Consider the following 21418-nt stretch of genomic DNA (forward strand, 5'->3'; position numbering starts at 1 on the left):
CCACAATAAAAACCGTCCACGTTCGGACAAGATGATCACGCAGGCGCAGCACATCGAGCCGATGTTTTGATGGAAGCGCCGCGTAAGGTATTGGGGGACAAAGTCGCTGGATGTGTGCCTTCGTGTTCCCAGAAGGGTAGGACAAATCGGCATCGAGGGTCCTGCCATGTGACGAACGCGGATCGGTCATCTCAACAGAGCATATAGGAGCGACTTGCCTTTGAGATGTCTGCATGGATGAATTTTGGCTTAAACCTGCATGGGAATGGTAAAGGAGGCGAAAAAGTTGGAGGATACGGTGACTGGTCGGTAAATCTTTGGAGATTGCTCGATCATGACAATATCACCGAGGGCTGAGTATACGCGAAATGGGTGCTTTGACTTGCACCTTCAGTCTTTCATTTTTTTTGCTGTAGTATGGATGGATGAGCTTGCAAGGAGGCGCGGTTTACTGTGGCTAGTGACGGTGGAAAGTGACACGGCTGTGGCCAAATGTGGCCCAGCCCGGAACTCGGACCGTTCAGCACCGGCTCCGAAGGTGCTCTTCAGTGGCCACCGCCACACCCACTGCCGCCACCACCAACTCGCATAACTACTGAAACCTGCCACTACTATCGAAAAAATGGACGCCGAATCAGACTCTGATGTTTCTGTCTTTGATGAAGTCAGCCGACGCAGTAAGGCCAAGGGCAAACAGAAAACTACCGACCTACAGAAGGATAGGGCGAAAGCGAAGGCGAAAGACGTGCGTCTTTTCTACCCATAGCTCCCGTTGTGGCTCATAATTTGATCCAGCACTGCTTGATGGGATGGTCTCGCCGTTTCTAAGCAATCCTACGCATGGGAGGCATCTTACACGCGCTCATGGGACACTGTGCAAGAAGACGAGGGCGGAAGTTTGCAAGGAGCTGTGGCAGAGCTTATGGCGAGGGGGAGGCGACGGAGGTACGGCGCATCCTTCACGAGCATCCTTGCCTTCTGTGTCGGGTGTTTCTAAAATCGAGCAGGCTCCTCGCGCCTGCCGCCGCCATCCGCCGCACGATTATTCGACATTTGATCATTCTACTCGACCTTTCATCCTCCATGATGGACCGTGACCTGCGTCCGACACGGTTTGACCTTACATTAGAATACACCCGTGAGTTTGTCACAGAATGGTTCGACCAGAATCCTTTAGGGCAGGTTGGCATTGTGGGGATGCGCAGCGGGCTTGGAGAACGGATCGGCGAGATGTCTGGTATGCGCGCAGGCCTCTAACACGTCATCGGTCTAACGGTACTTGCGCTCTCTCAGGAAACCCCCAGGACATTCTGAAAGCCTTGTCAGAACGACACAAATTAGAGCCCGTCGGGGAACCAAGTTTACAAAATGCCATTGAGATGGCTCGCAGCAGCATGAGGTACAACAAATCTCTTATTCAGAAATCACGTCCTGAATGCTTTTGAAGCCATCTCCCAACACACTCTTCACGAGAAATCCTCATTATTTTCGGCTCTCTGACAACCGTGGATCCCGGGGATGTTTATGACACCCTCCAAACCTGCGTCAAAGACAAAATTCGCATATCAGTCGTCGCGCTCGCCGCGGAAATGAAGATCTGCCGCGAGCTGTGCGATAAAACAGGCGGTAAGTCACTGACGCCACCACCACGCTCGTCGTATATTCGAAAACCTGTGTATGGCAGGCCAATTCGGTGTCGCCATGAACGAGGGACATTTCAAGGATCTGCTGTTTGAATTAATCCCTCCGCCGGCACAACGAGCGGTTCCGCGCGCTGCCGGAGGGGGTACGGCGAACCCGGCGGCCGACCTCATGATGATGGGGTTCCCGTCGCGCCTCCCAGACACGTCACCGCCTTCGCTGTGCGTGTGCCATGCGGACCTGCGCAGCGCGGGATTTCTGTGTCCGCGCTGCCTCGCGAAGGTCTGCGACGTGCCGACGGACTGCGACATCTGCGGTCTCATGATCGTGAGCTCGCCGCATCTCGCGCGGAGCTATCACCACCTGTTTCCGGTGAAGCCGTATGCTGCTGTGTAAGCATCCGTTATCTCCATTCGTGCTTTGTTGTTTTTGGCGTTGACGATCGTCGACAGCACCACGCTCGATGATACGCCCAGCCCGGCTGCGAGCTGTCATGCGTGCGCCCTGCCGTTCGAACAGCTGCAGGGAGCCACGACCGTGTTGACCGAGGGCATGAGTCCGCTAGGTCGCTATCGCTGTTCAGACTGCCACCACGATTTCTGCACAGACTGTGACGTGTTCGTGCACGATGTAGTACATTGCTGCCCAGGGTGCGAGAAATAAATGCCGGAAGACGGCAATCGTCCACCTCACCCCAATGCTTGCCATCGATGCCCAGCTTGTGTTTAACTAACAAGCCCGCTTCGACGGTGAGGTTTGTGGCCCGTCATCCGAGGTGAAAGGCATCGCAAAAAGATCTGCGATACAAGCGCATGACCCTGATCAGCACAAGATTTACCACATCCCTGCGCGAGTGATTGTAGGTGATTGCACAGATCTGTTCAGGACTGCAACATCGAACGTGTTCAAATCTTGCCTTCGGGCCGGCCAAAGCCCGTCTCAATAATCAGGAAGAGATGCTACACGGAGACCCACTAGCTATTACTTATCCTGTTGTCATCACCTCTCCGCCCTGCCTTGTTTCAATGGAAAAGCATCCATCGATTCAGTCTACTTTACTCGAGAAGTTATGCTGCCTAGTTTCCTGAATGCATTTAGCGACCTGGAACAAGCGCTCATATCCGGCGCTCCTTCGCTCGCACCTGGCAACATCACTTAGTTACTGCACTGGTTAGCGAAACCCCGAGCCTTCTTTCCTCGCTGAATCGCACCACCATGACTGCCATCTAGCTTTTTCTAAACGCCTTTCTGTCCGCCATCGTCGCAGATTTTTATTGTATGAAGCTGTTGTTGGCACCACGATCCTTAGAAGAGGTTTAGGCATGTACAGGTGAGCCCGGTCATCTTTGTGGTCATGGCTATCAGAACGATGGTGTGGGCTGTGTTCTTGTAGATGATGCTGCGCGCAGCCTCTGGCCTTGGCCTTTGCATGCCCAACACCTATAAGCGGTGTTTATTGGGCGCTGTCAACGGGCATCGTCAACGGGCGAGCAAACCTGGTGACGACTACGTTGCGACTCTCTACCCCTTCACAACTCCCCTCAGGAGAAATCGAACCTGATTCCTTCCTCAATGTATGGCAAGGACATCGTCTCTTGATCCTCTAAAGCATCCATCTACGTCCTCGAACGTCGCCCCTCTCGTGGAGGCAGAGCACAGGACATCGGCGCGGACTCTGGTGTCCAAGTCTTCGACGATGCATGGCAGGAATAGTCCGGCGGACGCGTGGGCTTTGTCGGATGGGTCCGCGGTCGCACCAGATAAGGATGGGAAGCGCTTCTTCGTGACAAGCAGTCATGGGCACAAAATTGGCTATGTGCGTGTCTTGTCTCTTGCCACTTCTCCTATCAATCTTCTGTTCTTTCCATATCACCCTAAGAAGAGAGCACAGCTTCTCTCGACTTATTTGCGTGCGTGCAGGTGTGGTGTACATGTGTATTGGTCTCGTGCGGGGCGATGTACGTGTCTGTGTGTTTCGCAGGTCTAGCCACCTCCGGACATGCAGCCTGAAGCGAGCAGCGTCTTAGTGTTCCGGCGCGTCTGAGAAAGATCCTCAACCTGTGCTTCCACGATCGCTGTGGAAAACATCTGGGGAAGCAATGGCATCGCGCACGGGCGCGTGCCGAACGATGTCTTCTACGTCGCGAATAACCAATTCGGCGAGTAATGCGTCCTCGATTAGGGGGCTCGGGACGATCTATGTCATTCGGTGCGTGCCCAAAACGCCATCGCATCCCGCCCCGCTGCCAGCTCAAACCCATATGCAGATGTCGCTGTCGACCAAGATGGGGCCGTGCGGGCCGCCGAACGCGCGGTTGGCTGGAAGCTTGCCGTAACAGCCCGGATACATGTTTGATTCGTAGGCCCATCGGGCAAAGCTGAATAGGGGCCGCCGTCCTCTCTTTGGCGAGAAGTACGAAGCTGAGAAGGTACTTGACCCACTTCCCCGTCTTCGATTCGAGTTTGTCTAAGCCTGTATCTGCGCTCACGTACGGTATTAGAAGAGGACGAATCCACCGCTTCCGGGTCGATGTCCGCTAAATATGGCTCCTACAAGGGTTCACTCTTCTCGAGTGGTAAGTTCCTTTCTCTTGTGAAGAGTTTCCCTAGCTGATAGCGATACAAATTCTACAGCCCCCAGCTGACCGTATGTGAGCTTTAGCCATTGCAAAACACACACGTGATTATGAGATAAAAGTGATGCGGCACAATGGCTCGCTTTTTCTGAGCGCGCCCTCGCTCCGCGGCAACGTTCGCTTATATGCCCCCCAGCGATCAGATATCGGTTGAGTCGGTAGCACGTTCCTCATTACGCGCGAGGAGACAACACCCCAAATATGTTTTTCGCCCTGTGCGTTCTGGCCCCTTGTCGCCCTAAGCCTCCGGGACGGAGTGCAAGCGAGGGTATGTGTAATACCTTTTCTCGAATGTGTTTATCACGTCCCAGCCGCAGCGCGCTCCTCGTCTAGCCTTCCGCCACAGTGGCGCCACCGGCTGGCCCATGCTGCGTCATGAACCCTCCTTTTGCGCGACACGCCCGATAGCGACCGGCACACGCGGTGGCCAGGCGTGCGAGCCAATCGCATCCAAGTGTATGCCTCGCACTTTGATTCGCTGCTGGCGCATGTCTACACTGATACCTTGTGTGGGGGATCGGCCTCGAGGATTTCAAGTCGGACGCAACAGAAGGTGGCGAATTGCGCGCCGATTCCGGCGGTCAAGCAAGCAACTCCGCGGCCCCCTGTGGGGTTCGTGGAACTGCTTCAAGTACGTACATCAGTCTGTGTCTTCGGGAGACGCTGATACGATAAGGGAGTGAATGAGAGAAGAGATGCTCTGTCCACTTGCTCTCCTTTCTCTCGGATGGTTTCTCGTCGCGATGTGATGCGCGAGTGGAAACTTCGTCCGTCGATCTGAGAACGCCCTAAGAATATGGAGGGTCTAATCCTCGATTGTGATGATGCGACCGAGAACAGTCCCAATCTACAAAAGTCGAGACTGTCGAAGCACCCCACGTTTGTTCGGGCGTGCACGAATACCATAGAAGACGTCTATCGCGCAAGTTGTCTGCTGAACGAGTAAAGTGGGGCCTGGCATCATCGCTGGCCAGACACACAAGGGCTCATGCCAATGGAACAACGACGTCGCCGCACCTAGCGTCCAATGGCGAAGGCGTAGGTGATGTCACCAGCTTCGACTCTGGATGTGTCCACTTCGTTCTTTCAATCAAGCCCGTGGTGGGCGGATGCAACGCAGAGGACGGATACCGATCGGTCACGTTGGCTCCAAGAGGGGTTATCAGGGCCTGCAAGATCTGGGAACAATCGCCTATTGGTCGCCGTCGTCAGTAAAAACTACTTGGCCCGGTACGCCACCCTACGCCACCACGACGTTCTGCCTCGTTTCGCAGATCTCCATGCGCCCGATTGAAGTTTGTCCACAGATCTAGACTGGCAAAGTCACCGAAGAGGAGGCGAGCGCTGGTCGGCTAGATATCCTTAGTTATCGAACATGCATCAGTATACAGTTCCTGCCCCTCTGGGACTGTGGGTTCAGAATGTACCGACGTGGAACAATGAAAACGTTGAGAGGAGCGGATAGATGCTGTTAGATAGAAGAAACATCTGGCAGGGGATCGCAAACCCGGACGATCGTGTACCATTTGAGCTGACGGCCAACACCGTCTCGACGAATATGGATGAGTGCACGGTTCTCCTGATGAAGAAATGCAATGAATATGTCGGAGAAACCACTGTGAAGCGAATACGGTCATATGTGATCCTCGGCCAGAGTGAGACTCGTTCACTGTCATTGTGATGGTTGTCACAAACAGGTCACTCGATCACAAAAGCTCAGCGTTGCTCGATTAGGCACTGTTCGCCGAAGTCACTCATACGGACGCCTTTTGCTAGACGGTCGGTGCTCTGGATCCTGAGCTTAGACGCGCGGCTGAGCGAGACAGAGCGCGGGTGAGGACAGATAAGAAAGATAAGCTCTGAATATTACATCGAGCGTTTTCATACCCTCAGTGCACGATGAACGAGGAAACCGGTCGGTGGAGTGCGCTGTGAATGCAAAGTGTGATGCGCGGGTGTGGGTGCGCGAGGAGGTGCTTGGAAGAGGGCCAGCGAGGCGATAGGCCAGAACGAGATGGTCTGCCGATAGAAAAGAAGGGTTCATCGAACGGGAGAGCAGGTGACGAAGAAGCAGAGAAAAAGGTTTGCCAGTTGGATGGCTCGGGCCAGTGTGTCCAAGAAAGGCTGGAGCGACCCACACGGGTGGACAGTGCGCTCAAACCGAAATCGATGAGTTCCCGGAGCCAGCGAACGACGGAGAGAGTTGCGAGGAAAGGCAGGGAGAGGTTGGAAAAGTGGCATCGACATCGATAACAGTTTAAAAGGCTCAAATGGGGTCGGATGACGCCAGATCGGATCAAGATCCGTACTCCGCATCCGTCAGTGTTATAAGTCCCTAGCCGCTATGCGCCTCCCTATATAACACATCCGATTATCCTAGCCTTCCTTCGCATCCTTCCATCATGGTGAGCCCCTTGTTGCCTTGCGCACCCCCACCGCCGCCGCCGTCGTGCTCATGATCCTCCCCCAGGGCGTCACTGTCGAAAGCATCTCCCCCGGCGACGGCACTACCTTCCCTCAACGAGGCGGTACGTCGTTTGCCTTCCTCCCCGCTCTCCGATCGTGTTATTGACCGCCCATCCACATACCGCAGATAAGGTCACAATACACTACGTGGGCACCCTCATTGACGGGAAGAAGTTTGATTCGAGTAGAGATCGGCAAGTCCCCTTCATCTCACGAAGCCGCTGAGTCTTCATTCCCTGACGCACGCGCGCCTCGTTGCAGCGGCTCTCCCTTTGAGACTGAGATTGGCGTAGGAAAAGTTATCAAAGGCTGGGACGAGGGTGCGTCTCTCTCGTTGCTGTGCGCTCTATTCTTGGATGGGCCAGCTGATTATCGATCCGATCAGGTGTACCACGACTGTCCTTGGGCGAAAAAGCTATTCTCACAGCGACGCCTGATTATGTGCGTTTCCCCATTCCGCTGTATGATCCGCTCTGGGAACTCACGAGCGCTGGGTGACATAGGCATATGGCGCGCGAGGATTCCCACCAGTGATACCGCCCAATTCAACGCTCAAGTTTGAGGTGGAGCTACTCAAGATCAACTAATAGGTGGTTGGTTTGGGTGTCCCCCTCCCATCGCGGGAGGGCGTTGTATTTTCAGGTTATGGACTCGACTTGGGCGCATGTTCTCTTGTGACATTACATCTCTGTTTCTTTATCGATTCGCACCGTTTCTGTATGGTCATTTCCTCCTCTCCATTTTGCCCGCGTGCGCTGGTCTGAACACAGCCGTAGTGTGCCTCATCGGGAGATGATCCGCCCCTGGTCTGCCGTCGGCGCGCGCGCGTTCGCTGTGCAACTGATCTCCGTGGTTTCCCGACGTTGGCTTCTGTGTAATCATCTCGAAGCGTTTATAGCGCTCCGCCCTGCCGACAGCAGAGACCATCGATTATTATCGGCGCATGCGCCTCGTTCTGCTATGACTGCAGTCGAAAAGACCAAAACCCGATACAGATAAATGGATGCGATCGAATCATGTGCAGATCGCAGATGCGCCCGGACCGCCTTGGGCCAATAAATCGGGGGTGGTCATTGGTTTCCGAGCATGCGGCTGTGGGGTAGACCCAGGCCCGAAGAGGTCTGAAAGGTCGGCGACTTAGAAGTTGGAACTCAGCACCTCAAATCCAGTCCCTGAGTGCCACAGTCCAACTCCAGTCTTCGAAATCGTCATCTTCCACAAGGTGCCCGGAAAACTTTAATTGTCTAGGTTTCATTGCCAGTAATTAGAGCCCAGGCAAAGGAGACGACGTCATGTACAGTCGTAAGCCGTCGGTCGGGTCTCGACCTTGTTTGAGCATAGAACTCCCCCCAAGTATTCCTCTATCAGTCGTAAGAATGGAACTGTCTATTTCGGACCGAAAAATTGTCAGAGGCGTGGCGCCACCACAAGAACAGGCTCTTGCCGCAAACTTGCCGACGCGTAGACGCGCCGTGTCACGTGCTGTCGTATTCGCTATGTCAAGATAACGTGCAAAGTCTCTCTGGCGACTTGTTTCCCGCCATCTCAAAACTCCAACTAATCCAGACCTGCGCAGCTGTTCCCTCGCTCGCAACAGACAGAAACATTATCTCAGCGTGCTCAGCCTACATAGAAAAGGCGCTAATGGCAACGGAGCTATTGCAAGTCCGTCTTCCATCCCCTTTCCGTGTCATCTCACAAACTCGTCCGGACAGGTGACGACGCCCGGGTTGGCGTACGTCCTTTTGGGTGGTTTTGTAGTAGCGGTCAGTGTCTTTCCCATCTTACAGCAGATGTTTGGCTGTACCCGAAGCTCGAGGAGCGCCCATACAGCTTGTTGTGCGTTGTTATCTATACTTGCACTCATTGTACCGGGATACTCTTTTTAGTTCAGCATGGTGTCTTTGCTCATCCGAGAGAAGGTACGATCATGCTTTCTCATCCCACACGATTTCCCCTTTCATCCATCCCCGCAGTTTTACATCAACGAAGTTGTTCTCGGCACAGCGTTCGGCATCCTGATAGGGCCGTATGTCGCGAACATTTTCAACCCGCGTTCATGGGATGTTGAGACCAACGCGCTCACGCTCGAAGTCATGCGCATTGTGCTCGCTACGGGGCTCTTCGCCATTGGCGTTGAGCTCCCGCAGTCGTACATGGCGAAGCACTTCAAGAGCTTGCTCATCATGGTCGTCCCGACGATGGCGTTCGGCTGGCTCGTGTGTGCAGGTAAATATGTTCTTCGCATGTAATACAAAGAGAGCGCTACTTACGCGCACTTGCATCGTCATAAGGGTTCATACATCTCCTGTTCCCGAGTTTGGACTTTACGTCGGCGCTGGCCGTTTCTGCGTGTCTCACACCTACCGATCCTGTCATCTCTGCTGCCATCGTTGGTCAGTCCTATAACAATTCCGCCCCTCGAGTTCTCACCTGAGGATGCATATGATCAGGTGGAAAATTCGCCACGAAGCACGTCCCCGTGAACCTGCGTCGCCTGGTAGTTGCGGAGTCGGCATCCAACGACGGGCTTGCCTATCCCTTTCTGACGATCTCCCTCTACCTCTCAACAGAGTCGTACCGCTCCGCGTTCCGCGATTGGTTGTTGATCGGCTGGCTTTGTGCGTCTTGTCCTCGGCCATCAGGAACCCGCCGGGACACGTTGACTGACGCGCTATTTGACTAGACCAAGTCATATTGGGAGTGGTCATCGGGGCTATCATCGGTAAATCTTTTGTGACCCGCGGAGCAACCACCCTTCCAGCGCGTTGATGGCTAGACTAATCCCAATGGGCCTCCCTTCTTTAGGACTCATGTTTTCCTATCTCATAAAATACACCCACGGTAGAGGGTTCATTGATCGCGAGTCTTATGTCGCGCAGTATCTCGCTTTGGCTATATTCACGATAGGGGTGACGAGTACGCTCGGCAGCGACGACCTGCTTGCCGCGTTTGCCGCCGGTGCGTCCTCTTCCCACTTGTGCGTCCCCCGTATTTGACGAGTGCGTCTAACGCTTCGTGTCGGGATCGGACCCACAGGGAGCGCGATCTCCTGGGACGGCCACTTCAACACACAGATCGAGGACGAGGTGTTCTCTTCCGTGATCGACCTCGTTCTGAACTGCGCTGCGTTCATTTACATTGGCGCCTGGCTCCCGTTCGACCAGTTCAACCAGGCCGCGTTGGGCATCACGCCTTGGCGCCTCGTTGTGTTGACCGTCGCTATCCTCACGCTGCGGCGGATTCCTCCCTTGCTCCTCTTGTACAAGCTCGTTCCGGAGATTTCCGGTTGGCGCGAGGCGCTGTTCGCCGGGCATTTTGGTAGGTCACAATATCCTTTTGTTCATTTTTCGATCAGGGATACGCTGGGACCATCTCGGTGTCCGCGGAAAATCGATATACTGACGGGGATGGTTATGGTTAATAGGGCCTGTGAGTGTTATTAGGTATCACCGGGCCAGCTGCTCGTTCGAGTCTTATTGTGATGTCAGATCGGCGTCGGGGCCGTGTTTATTTCAACGCTCGCGATCACCAAACTCGAACAGCAAACGCAGGACCCGTCGCAGGAGCAGCAGATTCTCATTGACTCGCTATCCCCGATCGTATCCTTCCTTGTTCTGTGCTCCATCATGATCCGTAAGTCTCACCCTTATCCCTATTCACCCATCCAGCGCGAATGCGCATGCGTACCATGTCGCAATTTCACTGACAATGGCGCCGACCACCTTGTCCAATGGGTATATGCGCGCACAGACGGCCTCTCGATCCCCTTCTTCTCCGTCGCGCGCCAAGTGCACTCGCGCACGCAGTCCCTCTCGCGCACGCTCACCGCGCGGGGCACCGAGGTGCCCGACTGGCTCCTCTGGGCACGGCGCTCGCCCCCGCCCCTCCCCACGTCCCTGCCCGCCTCTGCCCCGGCCTCGGCGGCGCTGTCCCGCACGCCCTCGCAGCTGGTGTTCCAAGCCCACCTGCGCGAGGACGGCGGTGACATCGGGGACGGCCTCTCGCGCGCGGGAACGTTCCGCGGCGCGGCAAAAGGCACGGCGTCGGCGAACGGGGTGAGCGTGGAGATCGAGGAGGTGGAGACGGGCGCGCGGGGGGTGCCGATGGCGGAGATGGATCGGGAGAGGGCGGCAGAGGGGATGCGGGGCGTCATGCCGGATCCGCGGTCTGAGCCTGAACCCGAGCCTCGGCCGGCACAGAGTGGTCGGACGAGGAGCGCGGCGGGTGCGGTTGTCGATCTTGTACGTCTCGCGCGCTCTACGTCTGCGTCGCTCGCCGAGTCGCTCACGCAATGTCGCTTTTTGTTTTCTTGCGCGCTCGCAGGACGACGTCGTTGGGGTGCTCGTGCACCGGATCAGCTTCCGTCGCGGACATCAGCGCGAGGACAGCGGGGGCGCGCCCGAGGGCGAAGGCGAAGGCGAGGGCGAGGGCGAGGGCGACGTTGCGGACGAGCGCGGGCAGCAGCAGGACACGCCCCACTGGGGCGTGTCGGCCCCGCTGTCCAAGACCGTCCACTTCCCCTCTGCGCAATAACACACGCTGGCGCCCCCCGTTGGGCGCGTCGGTGGGTGGGGCGGTGTGGGAAGCCGTGCGCTGCAGAGTCGTATTGTACTGGGTCTCAGATCTCAGACTCGGGCCCGGGCGAGCGCAGCACACGATTAGACCAGGCTCCGCGAGGATGCAGTTTCGTGTGGTATCCCAGCGCGCGGCCCAGCTCAAGGTCCTTCTGCTGCTACTTAGCCTTTTGAAATTTCACGTTGCTTCAATGCGAAAGCGCGAGCGCGTCGGCGCAGGTTCCGAGCGGTGTGTTCCGCGTCGAATGTGCGCTCATGTTGGGGTGACATTTGCGGAAGGATGGAAGCTGGGAAGAAGCCAGGCTGCGTTTATCGCCGCCGATCTTCCGCCCGTTGCCCGTCGTCCGCATCCGGACCCGTGCGCGGTCGTGCAGACGCGCTGGGAAGACCAGACGCATGTAGCCAGTCTTGTTCGGGCGTTCGGTTCTGCCGCGAGGCTGCAGCGGGCGGCGTTAGAGCGCTCTTGGACACCGCGCGACACCGCACGACACCGCGCGACTGGCATACTGACTGACATGCGGCGGTCGAGATGCCGAGATTTCATCGATACAGATGTGGACGTTGTGGAAGCTACGAACGTCCACGCACGTCGTTCGTCGTTCGTCGTTCGTCGCTGTTGGATGCTGATGTGAAGGGCGTCACGCTTCGAGCGTGAGGTTGCCGTGCCGGGAGGCTAGATTACCATACATGCAGAGCGGGGTATGCAAAACAGGACGGGGCAGGGAGACAGGCGGGTGCGTGCGTGCGTGCGTGCGTGCGTGTGTGTGTGTGTGTGTGTGGACCTGCTACTGATACAGGAGCACGGTTGGGGTACGTACGAGATGGGGGGAGGGGGAGAAGGAGGAGGGGTGCGGGTGCGTGGGAGGGAGGGGGTGTGCGTGACGGGGGTGGAGGAGTGACAGCTAGCTAGCAAGGAATGTCCGTGTCCGCTGCTCTGGGTTTAATTTATGGGTGGGGAGTGCACATATGAACAGGCGAGGGCGAGAAGGGGTGGGTCGGATCGCGTACGTACAACCTGAGAGAGACGAGCACGGCAGAGATACAGTCGTTCATTCGAGTGGGTTCGTCCGGCCCGCCTGCAGGGGGAAAGCAAAAGAAGGCGTGAGCGGCCGAACAAGGAAGAACGCGCGCGGGCAGGCAGCGGACGGACCTGGGCGTCGCCTCCCCGATCGGGCCCCTCGCTGCACCCGCACAACCACTCCGTCCACCACCGCACCGGCTTCTCCCCCGCCTCCTCCCCGCCGCGCGCCCCTCGGCCCCCCGTCCTCGTCAACGCTGCCGGCGGCATGGGCTCCGGCGGCCGGTTCGCGTGCGGCGTCGCCGTGCGCGGCGGCGGCGTCCGTGGCTGCGGCAGCCCGAGCGGCTCGGGCGGCGCGAACCCCGGCTTTGCGCCCGCGCCGGGCCCGGACGCGGAGGGCGGCGTGGAGGCGGGCGGCTGGGCGTTGACGAAGAGGGAGGAGGAGGAGGAGGAGCCGTAGGGGTCCCGGAAGGGGTTTTCGGTTTCGGGCGTGAGCGTCGCGGCGGAGGGGGGCGTCGGCGGGCGGGAGGGCGTGGGCGAGAGCGGGAGGGGCGGGGAGAGGGCGTGAGGGCCGGCGAGGGTGGAGAGCGGGACGGCGTCGACGTCGGCGTCGGCGTCGGCGTCGTCGGAGGTGTGGAGGGCGTGGTGAGCGCCGACGCCGGCGGTGGGCGCGCGCGAGCTGCGCGAGGCCCAGAGGTGCGAGGCGCGCCGCGCGACGTCGGCGACGACGGAGGGCGCCGCGGCGGTTGTGGGTGAGGACGATGCGGCGGAGGCGGAGGCGGCGGCGGAGGCTGCGGCGGCGACCGCATCGCGCGCGGATTTCCGCCGTTGGCGTTCTGCGACTTCCCAGCGCCTGAGAGTCTAGTGTGCGTGGGTGCGTGCGTAGGAGCATTACGAAGGGCGGTAGCGAGCGAGAAGCGGGGATGCGAGACGTGAGTGCGTGGACGGCGCGGGAGGCGTGTGGGTGTGGGGGCGGGGTTCGGGCGACGAGCGCAACGCACCTCTTCGATCCGCCGCGTTTCTGCGTCGCCGTCCGTCGTGGGCGGGTAGTGCCCCTGCGCGCCGTCGATCTCCCTGAGCGCCTCGTCCGTCCCGCCCTCTGCGTACGTCGCCGCGAGCGGCCCCGCGGAGCCCCTGCCCTTGCCCTTGGTGCCCCGCGCGCTGTGCGCCGTGGGCGTCCGGGGCTCGTTTTCGAGCTCATCGTATTCGTCGTCGTTGTGGTCGTCGCCGTCGCCGTCGCCATCGCCGTCGTCGATCTCGTGCTCGTCCCAGGCGCTCCGCCGGCCGAGGTCCGCCTCGCTCGGGGAGGGCGGGAGCGAGGGAAGCGGGTGCGGCGAGGCGCTGCGCCCCTGCGTCGCGCTGTCGAACGCCATGGCTGATGAATCAGAGGCGAGGTGCGAGTGCTATGATGGTGGTGGTGGTCGCAAACGTTGTGGGCGGCGCCGTCTCGTGCGGGGGTTGGGGGTCGTCGTCTGCGGGTGGCGAGGATGGCGAGGAAGGGGCGTCGTGCGTTGCAGAGCCGCACCCGGGGTCTGCGATCTGGGACACGGTAATAGCCTGGAATGTCGACGCAACCGTGATTACAAAGCCTGAGCCCTTCTGCCCTTTCCCATCCTGCCCCATGTACTCAGCCGACGCGCTCAAGTTCTCACAGGCCGAGTTTATTGCGCTTCGGGAGACAGACGGTGTCATATTTTTTGAGGCTCAAGCGAGCGTGCTAGACTTAGGCCAGGATCGCTCGAAAAGCATTCGATAGGAAGTCGACCGGTGTGGCGCCTTGCGGCACACGCCGTGGCGGCAACCGCGGGAGTACCGACGACTGCAGCAAGATCGACATCATCGTAGAATACGGTCCTACAGTACACTAGCCATCGGGAGACCGCCGAGGCGCCTCGCGAACGATAAATGCGATCGAGCGAGAACCTGAGAACCGAAACTAGACGCTGAGCGCTGAACAGCGACAACGAATGATTCCTCGAGCGCGCTGGCGCCGGAAATTCAAGGACTCCAGAGTCCAAGGTGGCTGCTCGTCTGCTATCTATCCTCGCAGACGATCAGGAGATGCGACGAAAGCGAATGCCGAAGGTATAGTCTCTTCGAGCGCTGGTGCTTCATCACTCCCAACAGGGATAGATACGTGCGGAGGAGAGTCTGTCTGATTGGAGGACAAGTCTAAAGCATCCGTTTCTCCCTACCCAGAGCCATATGCGACATGGTGGTTGGGCTGGTTCGAGAGACGCGCGGACGACGATGCGCGCGTACGTGTGTGTTGTGGGGAGCCTGGTTAGAGTCCACATCTGGTGGACGTCTGGTGGACGACATTGCATTCGATGCCTTCGGTCACGACTGGGCGGTTCTCGTCGGTCTCTTGAGAAGAAAATCGGCAGCGCTCACATGTGTTGCTGTACCCTCGTCTACTCGCATCGGCTCAACAAAGAACGGATCACGCACCCAGTGAATTGAATGGCGCGAGCTCAGTGCGGCGTTCCCAATACATGCAGCACAACCTTGCTCGTACTGAATAGGACGGGGATGATCCCTGGGCCATGGTGGTCGAGGGAAGGTGGTGAAAGAGAAAAGGGTGCGAACGGCGGGAAGAGAGCGACGGGGTCGACTAGGTTAGGAGGCACGTCGTTCTCTTATCGGGAATGGAACGTCTATGTCCCGTGCATGAAGTGCATTTGAGCCTTGTCCGCTGGTTTGGGCGGGAGCGAGTATGCGTTGTGTACCAGCCGTTGACTAGGAGGATGCGGAGATGGATGAGAGCTGCGACCAGTGGCTGGGACAACGCAGGCGTCCTTGACCAAAAACGACCAGCGTCTCCTTTCCCCATTTCTCTCGCTTGACAATCATCATCGATGGCAGTTATGTCAAGCTGTATAGTGTTAATTCGGAGACTCCTGAGCTCGTTCGTCCATTCGAGACATCTCTCAGGGGCAAGGATTGTACCGTGAATCCACCCGTAGACAACGAGACGTGCGGATCCCGCACCGCACTATACCGTACCTCGAGCATTGATTTCCTGTGCTGATAGTAAGTGCCTATCCTATCTTTTCGATGCTGCGGATGCGCAAGGTTTTAGGTATCTCACGTGGGCTGCTTGGGACTGATCACAGACGGAACAAGTGTGTGCGCAGCCATGCGGACGCCGACACTCTCGAAGTTTCCTTGTCCTCTCTCTTCTTCCTTTTCTTTTCAGGCGACAGATTTTCCTCCTCCAATTACCCGTCACAGGCCTTAACAGGCCTGAATGGACATCGTTGGGGCGAATTGGATGTCGTGGTGTATGTGTATTCTGTTCTTGACCGACATATGACCCTGCAGACCCGAGCAATTTGCCGCCTCTTCGTCGCAGCATCACATCCGACTCAATTAGTACTGGTTTTGTGATCTCTCCTCCCACTGTTGGTAAGCTGGGCCTATTTTGCGGACTAATCCCTGCGCGCAGCATCATCCTGTGTTCCTTCTTGCCCCGCAGTACCTGCCCACCTTTCAGCTCATACAAATGTCGCTCCCTTGCCTCACTTATCTGCTAGGCCCCTCCAAATCTCTGCACAGAACTACCTAACGATGGCGTCCTCCACCGTCACTCTCGTTAGCACAGCCGCCGGTCCACCATCTGCAGATGCTGACGCCGACCTTGTCGTCCGCTCCTCCAACAAAGTCGACTTTCATGTTCACAAATTTCTTCTCTCGCTCGCCTCCCCCGTGTTCAAAGACATATTGTCCATTCCTGACACGACAATCTATTCTGGTGCCAGCGTCGAGTACAAGGATGGTATCCTTGTCATTCACGTCGCGGAACAGCGTCAAGTTTTGGAAAATCTACTTCGTTTGGTGTATCCTACCGACAACGGGAAACTTCCCGACTTGTCATCTGTTCGTGAATTGTTTCGGGCAATGGACAAGTATGAGATGCTCGACTTGTTTCCCCAGACCCTCGATCGAAACCTGCGGGACATAGCTAGGGCTCACCCATTCGCGGCGTACGCCATTGCATGCCGCTATCAGAAATTGGCACTCGCCAACGAGATCGCTCCTTTCACGCTTCAACAGCCTTTTCTGGCCGATGCCTTCGACGAAGAGGACGTGAATCTCATCACAACATACCAATATAATCAGCTTCACCAGTATCACCAGAAATGCCGTGATTCGGCTCTCCGAGCATTTCAGGTTTTTAGCCGACGGGACCCCATACTTGCGAAAAGAAAAAGATTGGGCTACTATGACCGTCCATGTACTTGCTTCTACGCAGGCAGCTTTCCAACTTGGTTCATAGAGTATCTCGACCGTTGTGAGGCCACTCTCAAAACCACCCCCAACTGGCGGACTGCGGTGGCCGACGAACTCCTCATGCCGTTGATCACAGCAGTGATAGGTTGTCTTTCACATTGTGATCTTTCAAATGACATCTTTCAATTCTGCCATCGCCTAGAAACACAGGTTAAATTGGAAATCGAACAGGTAAGCTTCATCCTGCTACATCATAATTTTTGCTTGGAGTAAATGAATTGGTGCAACAGAATGCCCTCCCATTTCCACAAGATCCACAGGAAGGCCCTTTCATGATCGAAAAGACGCCTTCCCTCGCCTTTTTTACGGACGCCACCGCAGATCTTATCCTTCGCTCCTCTGATAAAGTCGACTTTCACGTTCATAGTTGGATTCTGTCGAAAACGTCCGCAACTCTCAAACGTACTATTCTTTCCGATGCGCATCGTCGGGAACCCAATGATGATGGAGTCAGGATCATACAGATGACGGAAAACCATCAAGGGCTCGAAAGCTTTCTTCGCCTGATATGTCCCACAGATAACCCAGAGGAAATGTTGATATCAAGAGCGGATATATGGTCAGTCGATAAATTATTTCAAGCGGCGGAGAAGTATGGGATGCTGGACCTGTTCCCTCAAACTCTCGAGGGTGTTCTGTTCGACATTGCTGTGACTCGACCATTCGCAGCGTATGCTATTGCATGTCACTATCGAATGTTCACGACCGCAAACAGTCTGGCATGCCTCACACTCCGGATGTCATTCTTGGCCGATACCGTAAGCGGACCTGAACTCGAGTGGATGACAGTCCGTCAATACCAACTCCTCTTGCGATATCACCAGAAGTGCTCTGACTTGGCTACCGAAGCGTTCGTAAGGGATCGGATCCCACCCGAGATATTGCAGGTCGCGACATGCCAGAGTTGTGGCCGGCATGCGGAGCTCTCTATTTCAAAGTGGTCCATCCAGTACCTCGATGACTGCAAAGCAGTTGTCCAAACACAACCGCTCGGGGATTCTCTTTGGGGAGATGTATTTTTTCTACGGATGGTAGAAAAAGCAGCAGAGTGCTTATCCTGCCAGAAGTCTCTGGAGAAGCTGCGTCAATGCAGTCAACTGCTCAAGGACCATGTTTCATCTATCATTGACAAGGCGAGTTCCACTTCCTGGCCCCCGTATATGTCTCTGACGACACATCGATCGGAGTAGGTACCCCCTCCTTTCCCAGAGGTTGTCGCCGAAAAACAAGACCGTGATTAACGCCGACGTTGTGACGGAATTCATGCACAGTGCGTTTTCCTTCGGATCATCCGTGCGCACCAATGAACTAATAGACAGTACTCGACAGAAAACAGCCTTGATTTCGATTCACAGAAGCATTTCTACTTGGTCTCTGACATTCTATAGGGGTGATTTGTACGATACACGTTTTATGGCAGTAAAACGCATTGCTCGGAGCTCTTGATCGTCGTCCCTAATCGTCGCACGTTGTCGAATCTAAGTGGGCGTCTTCAAACTCTTGTCTAGCCACGTATGGCCGCCATCGAATCGCCGGTGAGCAACTCCCAAGATGATGCGCCAGGAAACGTACGTTCGAGCGCGGCCATCGCGGCTCCAGGAAGGCGCATGACTTCGAGCTGCTCTGCAACGCATACATATAATGCACATGTCCCGTGTTTGCGTCTGAGCGCATCAGTGACTATATTCGGGCAGCTTTTTGGGCACTGCACGTTAGATGAAACGGCTCCGAGCAACCGTGCAATAGAACATCATGACACGAGCTTTCACCGCCGACGACGATCGCGAGGTAATAGTGCCCGTACACTGCTCGAGTACAATGTCCTCAGCTCGAAGCAGCGTAGAAAGAACGAGTCAGACGCGCGAGCTCACACAGAACGAACATCCGAAATCGACGAAAGGGATACTTCGTCCGACGCCCAAAGCTTGGCAAGATCCTCAAGTCATGCTCCTCTCGTCCGGGCCCATCACCATTCTGATCTCTTAGCTATGACCCTGGATGTGCACGCTGGCGGATACAAGGGATGAGTCGCATACCCGGAGAGCCAAATCGGCATACTGTATCCCCCACCGTCCCGATATTCCACGTACCTACACCTCACCTCCAACATCCCCAAACCACATAGCTCGCCTCAACATCAACACATCGACGCACCACCGACTCATCAAACTAGCCCGATCGCTCACTTCACGATAAGGTATCAATTGTCCACAGCCTAATGTCCAACAAATCAGATTAAGGTATGAAGAGGACGAACCACTAACGAAACAGATGCGCGACACACGATGGCACCACCGAACCCAACGTTACACACACCACCAGTATGCATGCAGCACGCCCATCCCATCCCATCCCATTCCCGCCCTGCTCCTTGCTGTTCGGTCCACTCGACGCTTAGCGCCCGCGCGCTCTCCCAACCCCCATTCCTCTCCCCCCGGCGCTCAGAACTTGCGATCGTGGGTATACGGCGTGCTCATCACGAGCTCCTCGTTCTCGTTCCCCTGCTCGTACGAGCCGTCGTCCGACACGTAGTTCCGCAGCCCGCTGCTCTTGGTCGGCGCGCCGTGCTGCACGAGCGGCGCCTGCAAGTCATCGCCCCCGTCGCGGCTGTACATCGTGCTCCGCGGGCTCCCGGCCGCGCCCGAGGAGAAGATCGACGCGCGTGCGGTGTCGCGCATCTGGAGGATATTTTGGCGGAAGGCGTTCTGGAGGCGAGGAAACGGACAAAGACAGGGGCGGGGACGGGGACGGGGGCGGGGGTGAGGAGGGTAGACGCTGGGTGTCAGTTGGCTGCAAGAGAAAGAAAAGCCGGCGGGTGTACCTGCTCGCGCCAGTATTGAAGACGCTTCTCACGCTCCGTGTCGCGCTGGCGGCCGTGGAAGAAGAACAGCGCAAACAGCGTCCCAAACATACCTGCAGATGGCGGTATATGCGTTAGTCCCCTCGCTCCAAACGTCGTTCGACGACTCACCTCCAAATATGCCGATGGCGATCACGACGTACACCCACACGCCGACGTGATGTGGCTCGCGTGGGTCTTTGCCGCATACGCCGGAGGCGAGGCAGTTGTAGGACAGACACCTATGAAGGGCTTCGCGTAAGCCAGTCTCCATGAGTAAATATCAGAAAAGTGAATAGGTCTCGGGTAAGCCAGTCTCCGAGACTGAGTCTCAGAAATAGGTCTCGGGTAGGCAAGTTTCCGAGACTGAGTCTCAGAAAAGTGAATGGGTCTCGGGTAAGTGTCTCGGAAGGTAAGTATGTCTCGGGTCGCAAGTTTCAACTGAGTTCACAGCCTCAGAGCGTCCAGAGAGAATGGTAGAGAAAATGGTAGGAAAGGCGGGATACGAAAGACGCACTCTTTGTCGGCAGAGCAGCTGACGGCGAGTGCTTTCTGCTGGATGCAGACCTTCTGTTGCGAGTCACAGTACAGCCCGATCCGACAATTATCTCTGTTTAAACGCCGGAAATACGCCGGTGCAGATTCCCAATGCGGACGGCGGGCGTCAGTGCCCAAAATGGAAGCGCGAGGGTGGGGGCGGTGAAGGCAGAGAATGCATTACCTGGACACGATGTCGATGAATTCTGTGCCGTCCGTGCCGTAGGCTGTGAACCCGGTGTTTTCCACCTCGCAGGCCTGTCCCACGGTCACGTTGGCGAATCTTCCGCCGGACGAGGGTCAGCGCTCTCTGATCGCATTTTGGCGGGTGGAGGGCGGCGGAAGGTACAAGGATGGGGGAAAGACGCAAAAAGACATACGTGCACACAAAGTTAAGACATATGGAGCCGTTCACGTTCAAGCCGCGCGCAGACTGGTCTCTGAGCTCCTTGAAGTTGTCCGGGGCGAGACACTCGTCTGCACTCGCGCACGGTCCACATCATCACGCGCCGCCACCGACCACACAATGCACGTCAGCATTTCCTCGCTCAAGCGCCAGGAAGCACAGCCAAGCACGACCCGAGACATGCACGCACGCACCGTCGCGATCAAACTGGCACGCACTCCCGACGGGCATCTTGAGGAGACACTCGGAGCCCTCGTCGGGGCAGAACGAGCTCGAGTTGCAGCGGGTCGGCAGATCGATGCTGTCGGGCCATCCGAGCGGGAACTCATCCTTCCTGCAGCCCTTGGGGTCGCACTTGCCGTTGTTGCACCACGTCGTCGCATTGCAGTCCGAGGAGTACTGGAGGGTGCCCGTGCGCAGCCCGTTGTGCGCGGGGTCGCAGGTGTCGGTGTCTTGGCCGTGCGCGAGGGAGAGCAGGGAGAAGAGGAAAAGGAGCGTGGGCGAGAGGAGGAACATCGACGGCGGCAGCGTTGGGACTATGAGAGAAATGTGTTTCTAGGGAAAAGAAAGAGAGAGGCGACTCGGCAGCGGGCGCTTCCACGGCGGCGGAGAGCATCGACATCCATTAGGTAAGCCCGCTGTCCCAAAGCGGTAGCACCGACTCAATACACTCGAACTGAATTGCTCGAACGCGTCCATCGCTCACAGAGCCTCGACACTGCGGCTGTTTCATGCGCGAGAGTGAGACCCGATGCTCGTCATTCAGTTCGCTAACATTCTGTCTCTAGGCCTGCAGCGCCTCCTCCATTACCAGCCTAGAGCTCACAACCTCTCTCTTACGAAACCTCACAGCCCGAGCCTCTCTCGTCTATATAAACCCCCATGGTTTGCAGGAAAACCCTCACCAACTTTATTTTGTCCACTTTTCCCCCACATCGCTCCACTACCACGTCTTAACGCTTTTTTTTACCAACTTAACCACCCTTTGCTCAACCATCTCTGCGA

General features: G+C 56.8%; 8 protein-coding genes across 8 annotated transcripts; 5 read left to right on the forward strand and 3 right to left on the reverse strand.

Moving 5' to 3' along the window:
• Positions 1 to 829: 829 nt before the first annotated feature.
• Positions 830 to 2304, forward strand: HETIRDRAFT_44883 (uncharacterized protein; the record flags this gene model as incomplete). The annotated part of the gene is made up of 6 exons (XM_009548614.1): positions 830 to 945; positions 1005 to 1237; positions 1294 to 1399; positions 1448 to 1626; positions 1685 to 2033; positions 2094 to 2304. Coding segments are annotated over 6 exons (1194 nt in total), but the record flags the coding sequence as incomplete, so codon positions are not given.
• Positions 2305 to 3694: 1390 nt separating this feature from the next.
• HETIRDRAFT_451999 (uncharacterized protein) lies at positions 3695 to 3991 on the reverse strand (the record flags this gene model as incomplete). Its single annotated transcript, XM_009548854.1, has 2 exons — positions 3695 to 3838; positions 3899 to 3991. The coding sequence occupies 2 exons, from the start codon at positions 3989 to 3991 to the stop codon at positions 3695 to 3697; spliced, it is 237 nt and encodes a 78-aa protein (XP_009547149.1).
• A 2675-nt stretch (positions 3992 to 6666) lies between these two features.
• HETIRDRAFT_384908 (uncharacterized protein) lies at positions 6667 to 7447 on the forward strand. The gene is made up of 6 exons (XM_009548855.1): positions 6667 to 6682; positions 6748 to 6805; positions 6871 to 6937; positions 7005 to 7063; positions 7129 to 7184; positions 7247 to 7447. The coding sequence occupies exons 1-6, from the start codon at positions 6680 to 6682 to the stop codon at positions 7328 to 7330; spliced, it is 327 nt and encodes a 108-aa protein (XP_009547150.1). The 5' UTR covers positions 6667 to 6679; the 3' UTR covers positions 7331 to 7447.
• A 940-nt stretch (positions 7448 to 8387) lies between these two features.
• Positions 8388 to 10731, forward strand: HETIRDRAFT_154778 (Na(+)/H(+) antiporter; the record flags this gene model as incomplete). Its single annotated transcript, XM_009548856.1, is given in 12 exon segments — positions 8388 to 8408; positions 8459 to 8509; positions 8633 to 8665; positions 8720 to 8972; positions 9038 to 9139; positions 9197 to 9364; positions 9430 to 9468; positions 9552 to 9704; positions 9783 to 10064; positions 10077 to 10081; positions 10235 to 10379; positions 10553 to 10731. 12 exon segments carry the CDS (start codon positions 8388 to 8390, stop codon positions 10729 to 10731), a joined length of 1431 nt encoding a protein of 476 aa, XP_009547151.1.
• Positions 10732 to 12021: 1290 nt separating this feature from the next.
• Positions 12022 to 12219, forward strand: HETIRDRAFT_169151 (uncharacterized protein; the record flags this gene model as incomplete). Its single annotated transcript, XM_009548857.1, has 1 exon — positions 12022 to 12219. One exon carries the CDS (start codon positions 12022 to 12024, stop codon positions 12217 to 12219), a length of 198 nt encoding a protein of 65 aa, XP_009547152.1.
• Positions 12220 to 12369: 150 nt separating this feature from the next.
• Positions 12370 to 13830, reverse strand: HETIRDRAFT_150441 (uncharacterized protein; the record flags this gene model as incomplete). The annotated part of the gene is made up of 3 exons (XM_009548858.1): positions 13340 to 13830; positions 12471 to 13199; positions 12370 to 12396 (listed from the first exon to the last, which is right to left on the reverse strand). The coding sequence occupies exons 1-3, from the start codon at positions 13709 to 13711 to the stop codon at positions 12370 to 12372; spliced, it is 1128 nt and encodes a 375-aa protein (XP_009547153.1). The 5' UTR covers positions 13712 to 13830.
• A 2114-nt stretch (positions 13831 to 15944) lies between these two features.
• Positions 15945 to 16517, forward strand: HETIRDRAFT_240500 (uncharacterized protein; the record flags this gene model as incomplete). The annotated part of the gene is made up of 1 exon (XM_009548859.1): positions 15945 to 16517. A coding segment is annotated over one exon (573 nt), but the record flags the coding sequence as incomplete, so codon positions are not given.
• Positions 16518 to 19072: 2555 nt separating this feature from the next.
• On the reverse strand, positions 19073 to 20929 carry HETIRDRAFT_321297 (uncharacterized protein; the record flags this gene model as incomplete). The annotated part of the gene is made up of 7 exons (XM_009548860.1): positions 19073 to 19336; positions 19453 to 19544; positions 19603 to 19712; positions 19988 to 20080; positions 20192 to 20290; positions 20388 to 20484; positions 20608 to 20929. The coding sequence occupies 7 exons, from the start codon at positions 20927 to 20929 to the stop codon at positions 19073 to 19075; spliced, it is 1077 nt and encodes a 358-aa protein (XP_009547155.1).
• Positions 20930 to 21418: the final 489 nt, after the last annotated feature.

Source organism: Heterobasidion irregulare (genome assembly GCF_000320585.1).
Source record: "Heterobasidion irregulare TC 32-1 unplaced genomic scaffold scaffold_06, whole genome shotgun sequence".
In the NCBI taxonomy this organism is placed as follows: domain Eukaryota; kingdom Fungi; phylum Basidiomycota; class Agaricomycetes; order Russulales; family Bondarzewiaceae; genus Heterobasidion; species Heterobasidion irregulare.